Source organism: Amblyomma americanum, chromosome 3 (genome assembly GCF_052857255.1).
Source record: "Amblyomma americanum isolate KBUSLIRL-KWMA chromosome 3, ASM5285725v1, whole genome shotgun sequence".
In the NCBI taxonomy this organism is placed as follows: Eukaryota; Metazoa; Arthropoda; class Arachnida; order Ixodida; family Ixodidae; genus Amblyomma; species Amblyomma americanum.
In genome coordinates this window covers 193,105,300-193,123,114 of record NC_135499.1, presented here as the reverse complement: position 1 = coordinate 193,123,114, position 17,815 = coordinate 193,105,300, and the positions used below count along the sequence as shown (strand labels likewise).

General features: G+C 42.9%; 3 protein-coding genes across 6 annotated transcripts in view; 2 read left to right on the top strand and 1 right to left on the bottom strand.

Annotated features, from left to right (window-relative positions):
- The first annotated feature begins 27 nt into the window (after positions 1-27).
- On the top strand, positions 28-6,907 carry Cks30A (Cyclin-dependent kinase subunit 30A). The gene is made up of 3 exons (XM_077659416.1): positions 28-210; positions 468-595; positions 6,330-6,907. Exons 1-3 carry the CDS (start codon positions 152-154, stop codon positions 6,410-6,412), a joined length of 270 nt encoding a protein of 89 aa, XP_077515542.1. The 5' UTR covers positions 28-151; the 3' UTR covers positions 6,413-6,907.
- A 679-nt stretch (positions 6,908-7,586) lies between these two features.
- Positions 7,587-13,918, top strand: LOC144124325 (sucrase-isomaltase, intestinal-like). The gene is made up of 4 exons (XM_077656959.1): positions 7,587-7,693; positions 7,735-7,848; positions 8,824-9,427; positions 13,760-13,918. Exons 1-4 carry the CDS (start codon positions 7,587-7,589, stop codon positions 13,916-13,918), a joined length of 984 nt encoding a protein of 327 aa, XP_077513085.1.
- The window catches only part of LOC144125740 (centrosomal protein of 120 kDa-like), a 41,824-nt gene continuing 37,685 nt past the window's right edge, over positions 13,677-17,815 (bottom strand). For 3 of the 4 annotated variants that reach the window (XM_077659402.1, XM_077659404.1, XM_077659403.1), the window contains exon 20: positions 13,681-16,528. In XM_077659402.1, the coding sequence (XP_077515528.1) occupies positions 16,198-16,528 (331 nt within the window). In that variant the 3' untranslated portion in view covers positions 13,681-16,197. Of the gene's footprint in view, positions 16,529-17,815 lie in introns of all 4 variants that reach the window. The other variant, XM_077659405.1, reaches the window with a different exon arrangement.

Genomic DNA, 17,815 nt, shown 5'->3' with positions numbered 1-17,815 from the left:
CGAGGTCACGAGGGCCTCGCGGGCCAATCGAAGCGGCTGAGGGATATTCAAAAGCTCTGTTCGCTCGCTGCAGCTGTCCGCGCTCAGTTGTCGTTCTTGTTACCGTGCTTTGGTTTTGAGCGTTTTTGGCGTTACATCATTGCTCCTCACGATGTCACACAAGAACATCTACTACTCCGACAAGTATTATGATGATAAGTTCGAGTACAGGTGAGGAAATCCATTTCACTGCTTTCGAATGCCAGTGGCACGGTACTGACATGGCGTCCGTTTTCGCGCTCGCACGTTTCAATTTTTCGACTCACGTTAGTGCTTACCTTGTCTGTGTTTGTCTGTGTTAAGCATAAAATCAATTTTTTTGTTCATTTTTTTTCCTTGTGAGTAGCAAAAGGTCACCGACGTGGCTAGAGACGGTGTTGGGCTCGTGGTATGTGCCATGTCTCTGTAGCGATTGATTTCCGTTGCAGGCACGTCGTCTTGCCAAAAGAAATCGCCAAGCTTGTCCCCAAGACCCATCTGATGTCCGAAACCGAATGGAGGGGAATCGGAGTGCAGCAGAGTCAGGGATGGGTGCATTACATGATCCACGAGCCTGGTGAGTTGTGACGGGGTGTTCCACAATGACTCATGGGTCATTTCAGATTAGATCTTACACAGGTTGGATATTCACCATTTTTGATCATGTCCACGTATGGGTCATTAAGTCATGGCTGCGATGAACGGATCACTCGAGGAATACTTAATGTACGAAATTTTGTAGGTAGTGAACAGGCTAATCTGCATGACGTCGGCTGTTCTTGCCTTTGATGGCGAATATCCTGGATGGACACTGCTCATAGCTGTTTCTCTGTGGAGCGCAGCTGTGCGTGCAGTAGAGCATGATGAGTTATTTTCGGTGCTGCCAGGAGCTGTTCTTCAAAAAGTGTCGAACCGGACGCAAGTCACGTTTTCCTGCCAATTTTTAGAGCCCTAAGAAACTGCAAAAATGAAAAATCTGTACAGCCGTGAGCAGGCTTGTGTAGAGACGGCACACAAGTTTCTGCAGCATTGTGAATAAAATTGAGCACAGTGGATAAGGAGTTGTGAAAAGCTCTGAACAAGAAAACAAACTACCTAGGTAGGTTAGTTCCTCTTGAAACGATGTCTGCTTATTCCACCCTGCAGTGATGTTCAGCATTGGAAACATGTTTCATCAATTTCCTTCTGTAGTAGGTGCACACTAAGAAAGGGAACCTGAAGCCACAATGTCACCGTTGGAAATGCAATGTGTACAACATGTGGGAAATATGTATTACCTAAATTTTAAATATGTTAAGGTGTGTACAGCTAGATATGTAAATTTTTCAGCAGTACAAAATTAAATGCAGTGCTAGCTGTCACATAGTATCTGTCGCACCAGCTGATGGAACAACTTGTCTTGGTAACTCTGGCACACTGAAGAACCTTAAAGCCTAGTGCTATGACATAATAAATTTTTCTCGCAGCCTGTTTCAGCATTTGCTGGTCTAGGTTCATAATTGCAACAATTTTGCTGCTGGGACATTATCCTTATCCTGCTTGCGGGTGTAGTCCTCAATAAAACTTTTGTTCAGGACTGTACATTGCATGACCGTAAATTTTGCTATAGGAAGTATGTGCGGATACCAGAACAGCCCCTTTCCTAATGTTAGATAACAAAGGGTTCACATTTTGTCATCGACATGGGTACAGTACGCTTACAAAATGAGGCCTTTGTTTGTTTTGCTGGCAAACTAGCAGCTGCTTGCAGGGGCACTAAGCTTTACTGATGGCGCAGCCTGTCGCACAGTATTAAAGCATGCTTTTTTTACTGTGTCAGCATTGCTTTTACTGTCCAAGATGAGCAGCAGTTCTGGCAGTGTTAGCAAGAGAGCTAGACGGCCGCTCACCCCTGGCAGCACTTGCTGAGTATCACAAGTGTAGGATCTGCCGCGGTGGCTCAGCAGCCGAACCCTGGCCACTGTGGCTACATTTAGATGGAGGCAAAAGATTTTTAACAGATTTAGAATGGCTACTAGCCAACCCTTCTTTGGTGCTGGTTTAGCTGATCCTCATGAGCTCGCTCCCATTATCATAATTATGCTCTATAAATCTATAGCATTACTAATTGGTGTATGTGCTGCATATTGTTCTCGGTAATGCTGGATTAGAGGAAGTGCTTAGCTCTTTTGCTGCCACGGAAAAAGTAATTGTTTTTGGTCAGAAACATAATTTTTTCCTGCAAAATATGTGAGATCAAAAGAAGCAAAATTTGCATGAAAATGATGGCAATACAATGTGCTTTGTGAAAGCAGTTATTTCAACACAAATACTTTGTGTGAATATTGCAAAAAAAGATCTTCAAACTCACAAAAAGAGTTAAAAATTTAGAAAAAATTGTATTGAGAAGACAATAATATATCTTGGAGAGAAATATTAAAAACACTGGAACGTAGAAATTGCTTCTAATTTATTTATTATCTAGGCATCAAAAGTTTGAATCTATAACTCCAAAACATTTAGAGCTAGAAATTTTTTTCTGGCACTATATGAAAAAAGGATGTTTTCAAATTGTGTTTCATCAGTCCGAGCTAAAAATATTTTTAAAGAAACAAAAAATTGCAGAAACAACAAATATATCCGCCATACCATTTGTGTTGATCTACTGGCATGAAAATTACAAAAGGTAATACAGTGGTACCTCCTTATAGTGAATAGTTAAAAAAACTAAAATGGCTTGATACAGCCAAAATTTTAATTATAAAATTTTTCCTGAAACTCGCATTCGAGGAGCAAAATTTAATCGGCGAAAGAACAGCAACTGGGAGAGACCTTTTCCATAGTTATAGCAGCATCCCGAAGCCACTTGCGGCAATTGCAGAGGCCACAAAAAGAAGCAAATGTCAGCTAGGTTGGCTTCCTCGCTTTACAGTGGTGTCGTGTAAAAACTCGGGCACTAGGACGAAAGCTATAGCCATTATCACCACCTCTGCTTTCTAACAGTCAATGTGAGCAGAGGATGGCTGCTGGAAAGCAATAACTGACCATGTCTCTTGTTCTGAGGCGCTATCTGTGGGTGTGAGATGTGCAAACTGGTTCTGACCACCTGCCTAACAGCTGCTCTCACTGCTATATCTTTTGTGATGCTTTTGATGAAAGGGAGATAAAGCGTGAACCGTGGTGCTAACGATTTCCACACCACCACTAGTCATCCGTGTACCGAGACGAAGCCTCCCACCTGCTGCCATCCGAGTGGGCACAGCTTGGCGCTCGGAAGTTTGATTTATCAGTTTTAGGGAAACCGCGTTCGATATATATATATATATATATATAGTAAGAAATTTATGTGTTTGTGGAATATATTGTCCCTGACTACAAGACGACGAACTATGTAGTGACGTGGGCGGGAGCGCTCGCGCCAGGCCGTCCTCCATTAATTCATTCCCTCACGATGTCATGTCATTCTGATTTCATCGGCTTGCCATCATGTTTGATATAGCCAATAATTCATAATATCTGTGTTTGTTGTAAGGAGGTCTGACTGTAAATTGATTCAAAATGGTCTACAATGCTTTACAAGAAACTGATTTTACAAGAAACTGGTCCAGAAGAAGCTGATATGATGTCGAGACACTACAGAAACTAGTCATATCATTCATGACATCAGTGCAGTGGGAGAACTAAGCCTATGGGCGGACAGGTGCCCACGTTTCGTGCTGAGGTTCCACAGTTTCTTCATCACAATCAAATTCTTACAATTCAACTTCATCGTTGAAATCGCTGCTGCTTCAAGCACCCTAAAAAATCTGCTGCAGATGCAGCTGAATCACGCGAAGTAAGATTTCTCCGCGCGCGGTGTCTCATCGGCTGATGCCATGCCATGAGTGCATAGCGCCGGAACCTCAACTACAAGGACATTTAAACAATTGCAGCCTTGCGGGAAAAATTCAAGCTATGCAAGAAATGAAAGTAAAGTGTGTAAACAACAAACTAGCTACTGCAACAAATCCTCAGCGACCCTGGTAGCACTGAAATTCAATGCATAGTGGCGTGGTTAAATGTGTACTAAAGAAGATTCCGAGCTTGTCTTTTTACCGCAGGAGCTCTATCTACATGCTTCAAGCATTCTTTGTTTTCCTGTGCGACTGATATCCCTATTAAATCTGGCTAACGTCCCAGCTCCCGGAGAAGTCAACCAATGCGTGGAATGGAATGCCTTTCAGCCAGTCGCGTGGCGCCTTCGCTTTTACTTTCTTTTTTAGTTTTACGTGAACAAATAGTTCCAGTCGCAGACAACATAGCTGCAAATTAGGCACATGGAAATAAAAATACGCATGGACACTGCTTTTGCAGATCGTTCTGCGTGTTACTATGTATAACTCTGCCGATGGCAGAGCGCCAAGCCACCACCACGACTAGCTGAAAGGCGCTCCTCGCTTTGGTTGACTCCTACTACTCTCTGAGCTGTTGAAAAAGTATAAGTGGGAGCCGGGACATTTAATCCAATTTAATGGGGAAATCAGCCTCACAGAAGACAGGACTCACTGAAAAACACCTGTTTCGCAAAACGAAATGAACGGCGGAAATCATCTGCTGATTTTGTTCGTAATAAAAAAACGCTGGAAAGTACACACCTTGATATGACGAATGAAATCCGCGTGACCATCAGGTTCATTGTAAGTGGGCTCAACAGTATATGCCTAGACACCAATACATTTTGTAATGGTTTTACTGACCTTTGAAAATTTATTCCCATGCACTTTTTGTTTCATGCATTTTGTTTTGATGGCATCGTGAACAGGCACATTTTTATATTACTGCTTGGAATGTAACGTGTGACCACAAGCTTGCTCAATACTGGTGCAGCTTGGTAAAAGGTAGAGGTCACAGAGTCTGTGGAAAGAAAACACTGGGAAAATTTCCATCGTTGCCACACGCCGTTAGCAGATTTCAAGCAATTTTACCTGGAAAGGCCATGCTGAACTCGATTTTGCCAACAACAAAAAAAGGTAAAGAAGATGCATGGTTCAGATGGGTTCACCCCTCCAGGAGTGACACATAAATCCGCCCCTGACTTCTGATGAGTGCAAGCTCCATGCAACACTGGACGATATTGCTTATGCAGCAAGAAATGTATAAGTGGATGCCATCACATGCTTTACGTGGCATAAACATTCCATAAGTTGTGGGAGGTATGCCAAGAGATCTGTTTAAATTTAATAACGTGAGACTATGTTGACACATTGGCATTGGTTTGGTTTATCGGGGTTTAACGTCCCAAAGCGACTCAGACTATGAGAGATGCCGTAGTAAAGGGCTCTGGAAATTTTGACCACCTGGGGTTCTTTAACGTGCTCTGACATCGCACAGCACACGGGCCTCTAGAATTTCGCCTCCATCGAAATTTGACCGCCGCGGCCAGGATTGAACCCACGTTTTTCAGGCCAGCAGCCGAGCTCCATAACCACTCAGCCACCGCGGTGGCTACATTGGCAGAACAACACAAATAAGTGGTGCTGCAGGAGAATAGACAGTATTTATAGAATAATTGAACAAAAGGGCTATTAGGCTATCAAATTAGTAGCTTGAATTTACTTGAACACAGCAGCAGAAAAAGTCAAGAAACACTGCTTTAATTGAAGAATAAGTGGCGGGTCATGTACCCACCAGAAATGAAGAATGCAATCAGATTAAGGCATTGACATAATTGGTGGCAGAAGCAACTGTGTTTCTTGGAATACCTTGCTCATGGTTTACTCATCACAGGTCATCATAGCTCGAGGGCAGTTTCTCTTTTTATATACACTTGCAAAATGAAGTCATCCTGAATGTGCCTGACCGTGATGAAACTTACTCTTGAATGTTGGGCAGAAGGCGGGACTGTGCAGAGCATTCCTGAACTTGGGGCGTACTATTAGACCAAAATCACAGCACATTTTCTGTGTGCTGTCTGCAGCCGTGTGTTCATAAACTTCTGCACAAACAAACTGTATAATGCCAAGTGCATTGCATCTAGTACATGGAAACATAGTTGCGAACTTGCTAGGTTTGATTTTTCTTCTCACAGTACAAGTAAGTGGGGTTCCTTTGCTAACAAACAGCCATGAACTGACATAACCAGTTTCAGCTGCTGCTTTTCCTCCTGCAGCGGAATTCACTACGAGAGGTGAACCTACATTGAACCTTTCTGCTTGGCGCGCTGCTGCGTCTCTTCACTGTTTTAGATCTGGAAGAGTTTGTCTATGCAAGCTGTAAAAGATATTTAATGTACCCCAAAAGCATGGATCCTTTATGTAGCATAGTGGCACGGCATTCCTTCCTCCATTTTGCAGAGCCCCATATCCTGCTGTTTAGGCGGCCACTGCAAGATTCAAGTGCTCCGACCCAAGCAGAGCAGATCAAGAATGACATGTGATCATCGATGGTGTCAAGTCTGGTGTCCTGGTGCTATGCAGCGGCTGCCGCCTTTGTCCCCATCATTGTAAATACTGTACAAATCCAACGCGGATGATGAAATGAGGTCTGCTGCAGCTTGTGGTCAGATGGGAAGTGAGAGAAAGCACCCTTCAATCTGGAAAGCTGCATCCCCCCCCCCCCCCCCCCCCCCCCCTTCCTTCTTTTTTTTCCCACTCTGTTGCAGGATGCCACCACACTCTAGACCTTTTGTTGTCAGTGGGCATTAGCTGTATCTTTTGCTATCAGGTTGTCAGAGGTTTCGTGTTGCTCGTCTTTTTTTTTCTTGGCCCATTACCTCTTTCGTGTTCCTACATGTCACTTTTTGCTGCACCCTGCAACATAACATATTAAACATATTTCTTTCCCACATGTCTCCTCTCCATCCTTTTGTTACTTCTGCAGGCTACTGTGCTGTGTGAACGAGTGAATAAAATTATTTTATTGATTACGAAAATTGTCTGTGACATTGCTGTAGAGTTTTTTGCCCTACAACATTCGATGGGCTAGCTAAAACGCACTCCTTGCCAAGAGTGAGGCGGAAGTGCAGGGAAACAAGCCAGTTCACTCAAAGAAGCATATTCTTGCACTTATTAGGCACACAGAATTTCATGCTCACTTAATTCAGCATGTATGGTACAGGACATCTGAATTTGGCAGATGCCAGTTTTGTAGGTGCATGTGCAAAGATGTGTGCTGGTAACGTGACCTGTAGGATTCCAGATTTAACTATGCCTGCAGGTTTAGCTTCACCTAGATAATACACTGCAGAAAAGAGTGACATCCATTTTGATGCATGGCCGTTTAAAAATGCATATTCAATTTATCGATTGAATTCCCTTCTACGGAATACTGGATTTAAGACTGGTACGGTGCACTGTAATAGAGACAGCACATTTTAAGAGAGGTTGAGAGGCCGCTACTATGCTCTCTGCAAGGCCTTTAGAGTCCTTGGGGGTGTTATCTGAACAAGTCTTTTATTGCTCTGTCTCTGTGTACCAGAATGTGCAGCTAGGGGGCTATTATCTACCCTGGCTAAGTTTGCAGATCGCTATCGGAATGAACTGCAAATGCAGTCACAAACTTTCCAGCAGTTCGTGTTGTGCAGACATGCAGACAAGAAATAAGTGAATGCGATGGCAGGAAGTCTGAGTTCAGCAGCCTCCATCAAGTACTGGGAACGAAAGTTAGTGCACAGGGAACTCTACAAGACAACTGGCTCTATAGCTGGTGTTCTCATTCTGTGCGTGTTGTGTGCACTTGCACTGCCACTTTTGCTGGAAGTATACACATTCTGTGCGTGTTGTGTGCACTTGCACTGCCACTTTTGCTGGAAGTATACATACTCCCTCGTTGGGCTGGCCTTAAGGATCCATGCAACTTGGATATCGAGCTCAGGTAATTGCTGATAACCTGCGGCTGTCACGTTCATGGCTGCTATGTAGTTACAGAATTGCAATTCAGCCCTAAACTGTTGTGCGTGTGTAAAATGTGCTCAAAGATGTTTGGAGCAGTACTTTTCAGCTCATTACAGTCCATATCTTGCATTTGTTTGCAGTCGCAAGTAGAAAAGATACCGAAAGTGCCTACCGAAGTAGCCAATATGCAGTGTGCATTTCTGTTTCACTCAAATTGAAGCAGTACAAGACTGTCTCGCTGCTTTCAGGCACTTTTTTTTTTTTTTCACAGCTTTAGCGAATGCTTTTTCCCATACTAAGTTTGTCACCACCTTAGCAGCACTGCAGACTTGCTTGTTTGAGACTTAAATCATGGCAAGGAGTGCTGCTTAGTATGCTGCACAACTCTTGTCACATATCCTTTGGCTCCTTTTTACATACTATGCAGTTGTACCTGCTTTTCTCTACTAGCACAGTTGTACAGTCATGGACATACCAACTTGAAATAACAGTGATGATCAAAAATCATCAGTGACTTCTCGCAGCCATGAGAACACAAACCAAAAAATGAGGCAAACAAGACACTTGCCTGCTCTCTTGTGTCAGTTTATATCATTATTGGTTCATGTTCTTGCGGCTGCATGGTGCCACCTGTGGTTGTTAGATTTCACTACGTTATTTCAGGTTGGGTGTTGTCCAAGACTATATACTCGCACACAAACACCTAGGGTATAGAGGGGTCTACCAAGATGCATTTTGTGTTAACATGCAGGTATAAGCTTCCACAATGCGAGCAAGATAAACTTGGCAGGAAATGAGAATCGGATAATTTGAGATTGGTAGTAAAATGCAGCTAGTGTTACAAAAGCCAATAATTTTTCACTCCTTTGCATTGTAATCAATAATTTAAAGCAATGCGTAGCTTGATGTAAATGCAGGTTGGCATTTTAGTTGCATTTAAGAATTCTTCTTACAGGGTGAACTGTGAAAGTGTGATCAATGCTAAAGACATCACCGAAGAGGTCTGCAAAGCTGCTGGCTGCTGTTGGACAGAAGAGAACAAGGGATATTGCTACCACAGATTCCCGACATGTTTCCAGTACAAAATCCAAGACAGTAATAGCACCAGTCAGGTTAATCTCGGCCTCAACTTACATGAAGATGTCAACGATACACTGCTACGTTCAATCGCTAAAAACATTGTGTTCAGAAGAACGCAGTGGTCAAGGCATCATGTCCAGCTACAAATATTTGAGAGCTCGCTCAGTGACAAAACAGACGCGGAAGAGCCACTCTTTAAGGCACCGAAGTACCAGGCAGAAGACAACATCACGAATCCGGAGTATGATGTGAAATACACAGATACAGAAGATGAACATGAAAATAAGCAGGTTTTCCACCTGAATGTAAAGCGCCGCAGTTATAGCAGTCGGAGCGTACTGAACACCAAGCTAGGTACTCTTATCATCACCGAAGATGTGCTTGAGCTCACCGTTGTACTGCCATCGCATAACCTCTATGGTCTGGGACTCAGGTCCTCAACATCTCTTCACCATGACATGCCTTCTAAGTGGACACTTGTGAGTCGCGTCTCAACCAAACCTGATGATTTCAATTGGCCTGGTGTCCATCCCTTTTATGTATGCCTTGAAAATGATGGCTTAGCACACGGTGCCCTTCTGGCAACAAGAAGCATTATCCACATTAGCACCACTAAATACCCCGCAGCCACCTTTCAAGTATTGGATGCACGGCATCTTGATATCCATATTTTTATGGGACCATTGCCCTCTGATGTCATCAGACAGATGACAGCATTTTTGGGAAGGCCTAAGTTACCGCCACTATGGGCAATGGGTTTTCATACATGCAGGCATGACAACTATGCCTCATACAGAATAATAAAGCAGCTCAGAAGTCTTAATATTCCTCATGAATCTGACTGCATTAGTTCAGAATTTGTGTCAAAAGTACCATGGGGGCAAAAGAGCATCGGATATTTCACCGAGTGGAAACGTACAAGGTCTCTTCTAAGAAAGCAAAATCAAAAATTTGTTGCTGTTCGCCCACCTCATGTTTCAAAAACACGTAAAAAAAGCAGTATTTACTCCCCTTACCACAATGCCCTAGAGCTTGATGTATTGCTCAAGAACAGCACAAAAATTATTGACTGTTTGCCACTAGATCCTGCGCCAAATATTAGTTATGCCATGCTTGACGTCTTCAGCAAGAATTATTTCATCTGGGCCGAAAAGGATCTCCTTAGCTTGCAGAAGATGAGTCAGTTCTCTGGCATAGTTCTCGACCAAAATTCTCCTGTTGACATCAGTGAATCGGAAGCAGTCAAAGCATATCCATGTTTTTCTATGTTTAAGTGCAAAAACAACAGTGTAAATTTTCCACCCGTGAACATTGAATCAGAGCCAATCTTCACAAATACAATTTGCATGGATACAATGCATAGTGGTAATGTTCTTCACATCAAAGTGCACAATGCATATGGACTTAGGAATGCACATGTAATAGCCAATGTGTTAGAGTCGAATTACTCCAATCGCTCGAGCTTTCTGATGAGTGCATCAACACACCATGGGAGCGGGAGGTACGGTGGCCACTATGGGACAAGTTATGAGGCAACATGGCCCATGCTTCGATATGCACTGGTGCACATGCTGGAAATGTCCCTCTACGGAGTGCCCATGTATGGGTCCGCAATTTGCGGCTCCCATGGAGCTGCAAGCTACGAGCTCTGCTCGAGGTGGTACCAGCTGATGGCCTTCAGCACTTTCATGTTCACTACAAGACAAGCAGGCCAGGTGCTTGTCGACCCTTATTCTCTCATTCAGGTGCGAGAAGTAGCAAGGCTAGCAATCCAGCTGCACTTCAGCATGCTCGATTACCTGTACACACAACTGAAGCTGTGCAGCATTAGTGGGCAGCCCTTCCTCAGACCATTGTTTTTAGAGTTTCCAAGTGACAGGGCTACATGGAAAATCACAAATCAGTTTTTTTTCGGGCCAGCTCTGATGGTCGCACCCTCTGTGACACAAGGGACAAGTACAGTGGGTGTGTACTTCCCGAACGAAGAGTTCTATGACTTCTTCAGACTCACCTACATTCCAAAGAAAAGTGAGAGCAGATGGAAGGACGTTGTGGCGTCTGAATACCAAACACCAATATACCTAAGGGCAGGGCATATCATGGTCATCAGGAGACCAAATATCACAGTATCACTGACACAGGAAAGCCGTTTATCCCTGATAGTAGCAGCAAAGCAACACCTCTCATTCAATGAATCAGATGGCGATGGCTTCCTTTTAGCACAAGGTGAGATTATTTCTTGGTTGTGATTTTATTAATAGTTCAGTGAGATTAACTTTACACAGGAGTTAACAAACTGAATTTTTTATGGCACATACTGATGTCGCAAAGTTAAAAATGATCACCAACTAGTTAATTTCTTCGAAATTCTGAAACAGGCTCATGGCTCAAGTTATCCAATGGCAAAGCTACCACTGAACTAAGATGATTACACAGTCAAAAGAAGTCAAAACTGTATTTTTTTGCTGCTAAGATTAGCACAACTTCTGTTTGAAAGTGACCAATGTATATGTTTGTGCCAAGCATTGGCCAAGAATATCCAGCATCAAAGTTAATAATCGGTTTGCCTGATTGCACGAGGTAGGCCACATGCCACAGCACCATCATGACGGGAATTAGTTGCTATAGTTGGCATGAAATTTCATTCAGTAAAATGAGCTTTTGGGCAAGTTGGTAACATTCTTAGGACATTACTGCAATGCAAAAATCACAAACACAGAAGGAAGAAATACCCACAGATACGGACAATTGCTGCAGACATTGACATCTGCAGTGATTCTTCCTTTTGTGTTCGTGATTTTTGCGTTGCAGTTATGTCCCAAGCAATGTCATTTTAGTCCAGAATAATGGCGTATTTTTCTGCTGCAAAGATTAGCACATCCGAAAGTGTATCCTTGAAACCTTTATTATGCAATACACTGCACCAGCCAATTTCTATAGAGCTCTAGTAAATCAATACAACATAGGGTAAAAGTTCGTTAATTTTTACCCCAAGGGATCGGGAAAAATATTCGCATTATCCAAAAGTTGTAATTTTTGAATGACCCCGAAAAAAAATTTGGGCAGGAACTCCTTGCACGACGGTAAATTTATTTGGTGAAATACTGGGCAATGGCTACACGATTCCAAGATGAGAACAGCATGGAAATGACTATTTTTCAAGCTTCTATCAACGCTTTATTGCGTGCATATTGTTCGCAGCAATATTGTAAGGGCCTCCCGCATCCTTCACGGTGGGAGTGGAGCTCCACAGCTAGCACGTCGTACGAATCGCCCCGACAAGCGGCACCGTTGCGTGCGAGACGGCTTCACCACACAAACAGTGAACGGCAAGTGACGAGCACGCAGTTTTGGTGCACTGGTAGAACAGAAATATGCGGACGGAATGCGAAGAAAACAGCTCAGCGGTGCCGAAGCGGCAAGAAAAAAAAATGGTAAGGTTTTAATTTAGTTAAATCAAGTAGGACAAGCGAAAGCACTTCAAGCAACGCCACATCAAAGGCAACCGCATGCAAGACCTTATGGTCAGCCGCTATCGGCAGCCGTATGCGGTGTGCGTGCGTTCAGTCAAAGGTTGAGGCTTTGCATGTACCTAGGGTTTTTCAGCTTTGCTAGTGAAGCAGCGCTTTCGCACTAAAATGGGGAAAGAAAATGCCAGCAATGCAGCAATCGGCGTATGAACTGGGTTACGTTGGCTGGTAGAGGCTGGAAAATTGAGCTGCCGTCGCTGACTGGCACAAAGCTAAAAAAGGTGAAGCCGAAACTAAGCAGTCGGACTGTTCTGTTGCTGGGCTGTCCATTCGCAGCCATGCCTGCCGTTGCGCACACATAAGAAGTACATGGGTGACCCTGCAGCATGGAACTCGCGTTTTAAGTAGAGCTGTTTCGACCATTCCGTGCCACGCCGGTTATACCTGGATGCGGCCTCCTTCGGGAGCCGTTCAAATTAACCGATGCGGGACCCGCAGCGTGCAAATTAGCGAGTACGATGCTATACATTCATGAGCGTTGGCCCTGACTGAGCTGGCAGTTCGAATTATCCGGATTTCCGAATTAACGAGCTTTTACTAGTAAGTCTAGTGTGGGAGCACTCTCCAACAGGAAACGAGCTACTGCAATATATAGAGGCCACCAACTGGTCACCAGACCATGACAGAGAAATGTGGTGAAGGATCAGAATGGATTAGAGTGTATTTGCCAGATACCACGAGCGACAAACAGCAGATAAGTGGTACTTTACCAGTGCTTATAATCTACGAGGCTGAAGGCTAGAGGCTAGCTAGGAAATTATTTGACTGGTACCCCCAAGTGATGAACAGCAGCAGACAGCCCCCAAGACAAAGTGTATTACCTACATGTCCAGGCAGTGTTCATCTACGAAGCTGAAGCTCATGAGAATGCTCGAAATGAAAACATTAGCAGCTTAGAGAGCGATGGGAAGAACACTGATGGGCGTAACATTAGGAGGCAGAAAATAGCAGCATGAATTATCCAAAAAGTACTGTGTATTAGTGCGTGATATTCTGGCTAAAATTAAGGTGAAGAGAGAGACTGGCAATGATAGCAGTGACGGGAAAATGGCAGAACATATAGTGCGCAGAACAGGTCCTCAAAGAGTGAGCATTCACAAGGAAAGGAACACACAGTCAAGGATAGCAGAGAACAGCCTGCTAGTATAGGGTGGTGCAAGGCATGGATAACTTCAGGGTAACCGCAGTGAATTCAGTTGACCTCTTGTTGAAATCAGTGTTTATTAACGCAACACAATTGCATTCAGCAATAACTTTTCCTTTTATGCTTTCACTTTACAGGTGAGATTTACATCCCCGCCGACTCTCCAGCCCACAGACATACTGGCACCAAAGTCCACTTCAACTTTAGAAGAAAGCGAACGCAGTCAGGCTGCATGGACCAACACTATGTTTTCAAAACAACAGTCTCCACTGATGCACATACAAACCTTGCAATAAGTACTAACACTAAAGTGAATAACTTGATCTTTCTTGGACTGCCCAGAAAACCCATGCACATCATGGCAGACGGGGCCTGCAGTGTACACCACTTCGTTTTCACATCTAGGACAAATGCATTGGTCATTCCGGATATCAGCAAGCAGTGCACTTTCAATCTTCTGAACACACATGTACTGCAGATAAAAACTCCACTAAGTCACAAGTACACAACGCAGCAGTAAAACTGGAGATGCCACTTTCAGACAAGAGCAGCTATGGTATTATAAAAACATGCAAGGGTAAGAACAGTGCTTCACAAGGAAAAGCAGCTCATTATTTACAAATCAATAACACCATTATATTAAACAAAACTATCTGCAGTTCCCTTTTCAATGAGGGCTAGCTGCAAAGAAGAATTCTCCATAGTAAAATAAGGCAGCATGATCAAATGAAGACTCAAGGACAACATTTTTTTTATACAACTTTCAGCACTGGACACCGAAAAACTTTTAAGTACGCTATACACAGTATTACGAACGATCATAGTATGTACCATTTGCATGTAATATATGCCTCAAGGTGATAAATGTGATTCTATTGCAATGTATATGATGAACATTAGTACCTTAAAGTAGGTTTTGAGCACTGTGATAAATCATTACTGCTAGAGCATTATGCACAAACACAGCTCCTTCTGAGGTGTTCAGTACCATGTTTCTGGCACTGTTCTGGACTTATCAGCAAAAGAACAATAAATATCTTTTGCATCAAATAACTAAGTCCTTTTCCTTTAGCACAAAACTAACTTGATTGTAGATACTTTTTTGGAATTTTTAAGTCTTATTGATTGCTATAAGTATCTAATCTTGCACTGCGGAAAATACATTTAAAAATTTTACAAGATACAAGAAGCTTTTGAAATGATTTACAACATGAAATAAGTTTACAGAAACACAAAAATTTGAGTTCGTTTTATTCCAAGCATCCTTATTGACCCATGACCCAAAAGAGGCAGTTCATTTGGTAAACAGCATCTAAAATGTCACATAATATCACATTTCAAGTACGGCTTGGTGTTAGTTATAAGCTTGAATTATTGCATTTATATTTTCATCAATAGGTTATCGAGAATATGTACTAAAGGTGCATAATTACTGATGATGAAGCTTGACTAACATTCATTTATATATGCTGCTTACCTTAAACCCATAAAGCACGAAATGTGGTCTTTATACACCATTGGCACTGGTATGAGGTTGATCTACACTGTAGATGAGCCAAAAGTACACCAGCCTGTTTACACAATTAGTATCCACTAGAACTCTCGGGCTGACAAAAATAATTCTGTTCAACTAAGAATCCAAGCATTTGTGAAATGTGGCTGTAGGGCCGGATTTCAAGCAGCCCAAAATGATTTTAGAAGATTGCTACTGAACATGTGTACTGAGAACAACACATAGTTGTGACTGTAAAGCCTGTCAGACTCCACGGCTCACAATGGCCTAGAGAAACTCATCCAAAGTGTCTGATTTGATCACATGTGCAGCGACAGTGGTCGCTTCCGTTGCCTCACACCAAAAGGCAAGAGTGCAATGATGACAGCCTCAATAAATGTGTCTATGCATTTTACAAGCCTTCATGGTGTCAGCTGTTGCACAAAATGTCGCTAGAATTTAAGCTCTTCAGTAGTCTCTGTATTATCAACCAAGCGCAGTGCAGTAACATTAGGCCGAGATGATTGTGGCAATTAATAGTAATACATGGCTATGCTCACGATAAACATGATATTGCAGTGCCACTCCAGTGCCATTTTATAAACCATTTCAATATAACAAGTGGCAAGAAAAAATGAGCCTAACGAGTCATACTCACCACAGCAGTGGTGCCCACTGCACTGCATTGGTATTTTTTATGTGGCTTCATCAAAGGGCAGTACATGTTCTTTAAAGGCACTGAGTGAAGGCTTGATCAGTAGCCTGCAACAAACGTTATCCAGGAACAGGCGATAATAGTCAAACGTGTCAGAATCTGACCAGCATTACTAATTTACCTGTCCATAAATTTCCGCAAACCAACGAAGCAAATAGTCATTTCTAGCTTACATTGGCAGGACCATGTTTTAAGGCATAAGGTGTGCCTGTGAACACCTTGCTGGATACGGTTTGAATGTAATTTGAACATGCACCTGCCTCCTCCTGTACCCTTTTCCTCTCGAGAATAGGAAGAGGTAGCAATCAAAAGAGCCTTTGTGACCTCCCATTCTCCATACATCCACTGCTTCGTTCCCCCTTGGAAGTTCACACGTGTTTTCTAACAGTGTCAGCAATGTGCTGGTTCAATTTAACAATAATGACATCATCCTTCCTGTAAAGTCCCGAACTCAGTAGCATGTCCCGCTCCTCAATGAGTCTCCGCATGTGCTCCATCCATGAGGAACTGGAGGCAGATGCACCAGGTGGTGAATGCTCCTCAGCTACAGATAAACTCGGGCCCTGCTTCCCAGTCGCAGATGAGAGTGCTGGAAGTGGTGAGTGTCCTGTGCTCTCACTTGTGGTTTGCATGGTGGGTGCCGAATGCTGAGGCGAAGTCTTCTCTGGTGTCTCAAATGCTGTGCCGTCATCTGATGGGCTGTGTCAGATCAGTCAATTGAAAAGTATGAGGATGCATCAAGTTTCACTGCGAAATTGGTGAATGACAAGACCACCTGAGAAACCATACCTGTAAGCCACAGACAGTTTGCTTAGCACGTGGACTTGCCAAAGTAAAAGTAAAGCTTATACAAGCACAGCAACTAAAAATAAATTGTACCTTCACATTAAAACAACCAATGAGGCACAGTTTCGAAGCTTTCACACCAATTATAACAGCTCACGCCACATTTATCAGTATTTCAAGAGGATGCCAGAGTGTTAAAGCATGCTATGTCAGCACTGGTTCCTCATGTGCGCGTCTCCCTGATGCTTAACCAAACATTTATGACATGCCTATTGTGGCCTTACACAGCATATATGGGCTGCAAGAAAGTGAGCACTGAAAGTTCTGTGAAAATAACAAACCCAACCAGCAGGTCTACAAAACTACTATGAGAAAGTAAGTTCATTCTGTAGGGCAAATGAAAAGGCACAGCACTCAAACCACATTCCTCAGAAAATCCTGTTAATAGGTAGTAACATACCAGTGCCATACTATACATAACACTAGAGGGTGATCTGGTGGTGAAATCATTTAACTACCCTATGAATGATGAATTTTAAAAGAGCCAGCTCAGAATGTCCTTTTGGCTTTGTATTTACTTTGAATCAATTTCGCTGACCTCTTTGAATGCAGCATTCATGTGTATCAAGCTCTCCAACTGTCTTATTGCAGAATTTCACTCCCACACATAAATAGCAATAAACTGTTATTTCATACATGTCACTGCACTAAGGGCAATAATTTAACATTTCTAGCAAACAAGAGTGCTGTTTCTTTGGCTTTTGAACTGGAATGTCACCTTTCAAGCTTGCAAGGGAGAAAATAATAGTATGCAGATAATAAATAAACAAATCACTGATGAACATTTATGTTCATCAATGAAGACAACTCTCAAGACTCGCACACCGCTTGCAGTAAACGTTCTCAAGCTAAAGTACTCACGACCAGAGTGAGTATGGGGTTTGGCTGCCATTCACTTGTTCTCTATTTAAAGGGGCTATGTGATGTTTATTTCTTTAGGCATTCAGACATCACAATGTCCCATATTTTGCATGCAAAGAATGAAGACCTCATGCTTGATAATGAAAATCTTAGTATTTATATTTTAATCTTCTTCAGAAATGCTCGTTTCGAGGGCAGCGGAAATGACTTAGCAGCCAGATTGGGCACTGCTTTTCCGACTGGTAGAGCATCCAGTTTGAACCTGGTTCCTTTATACTT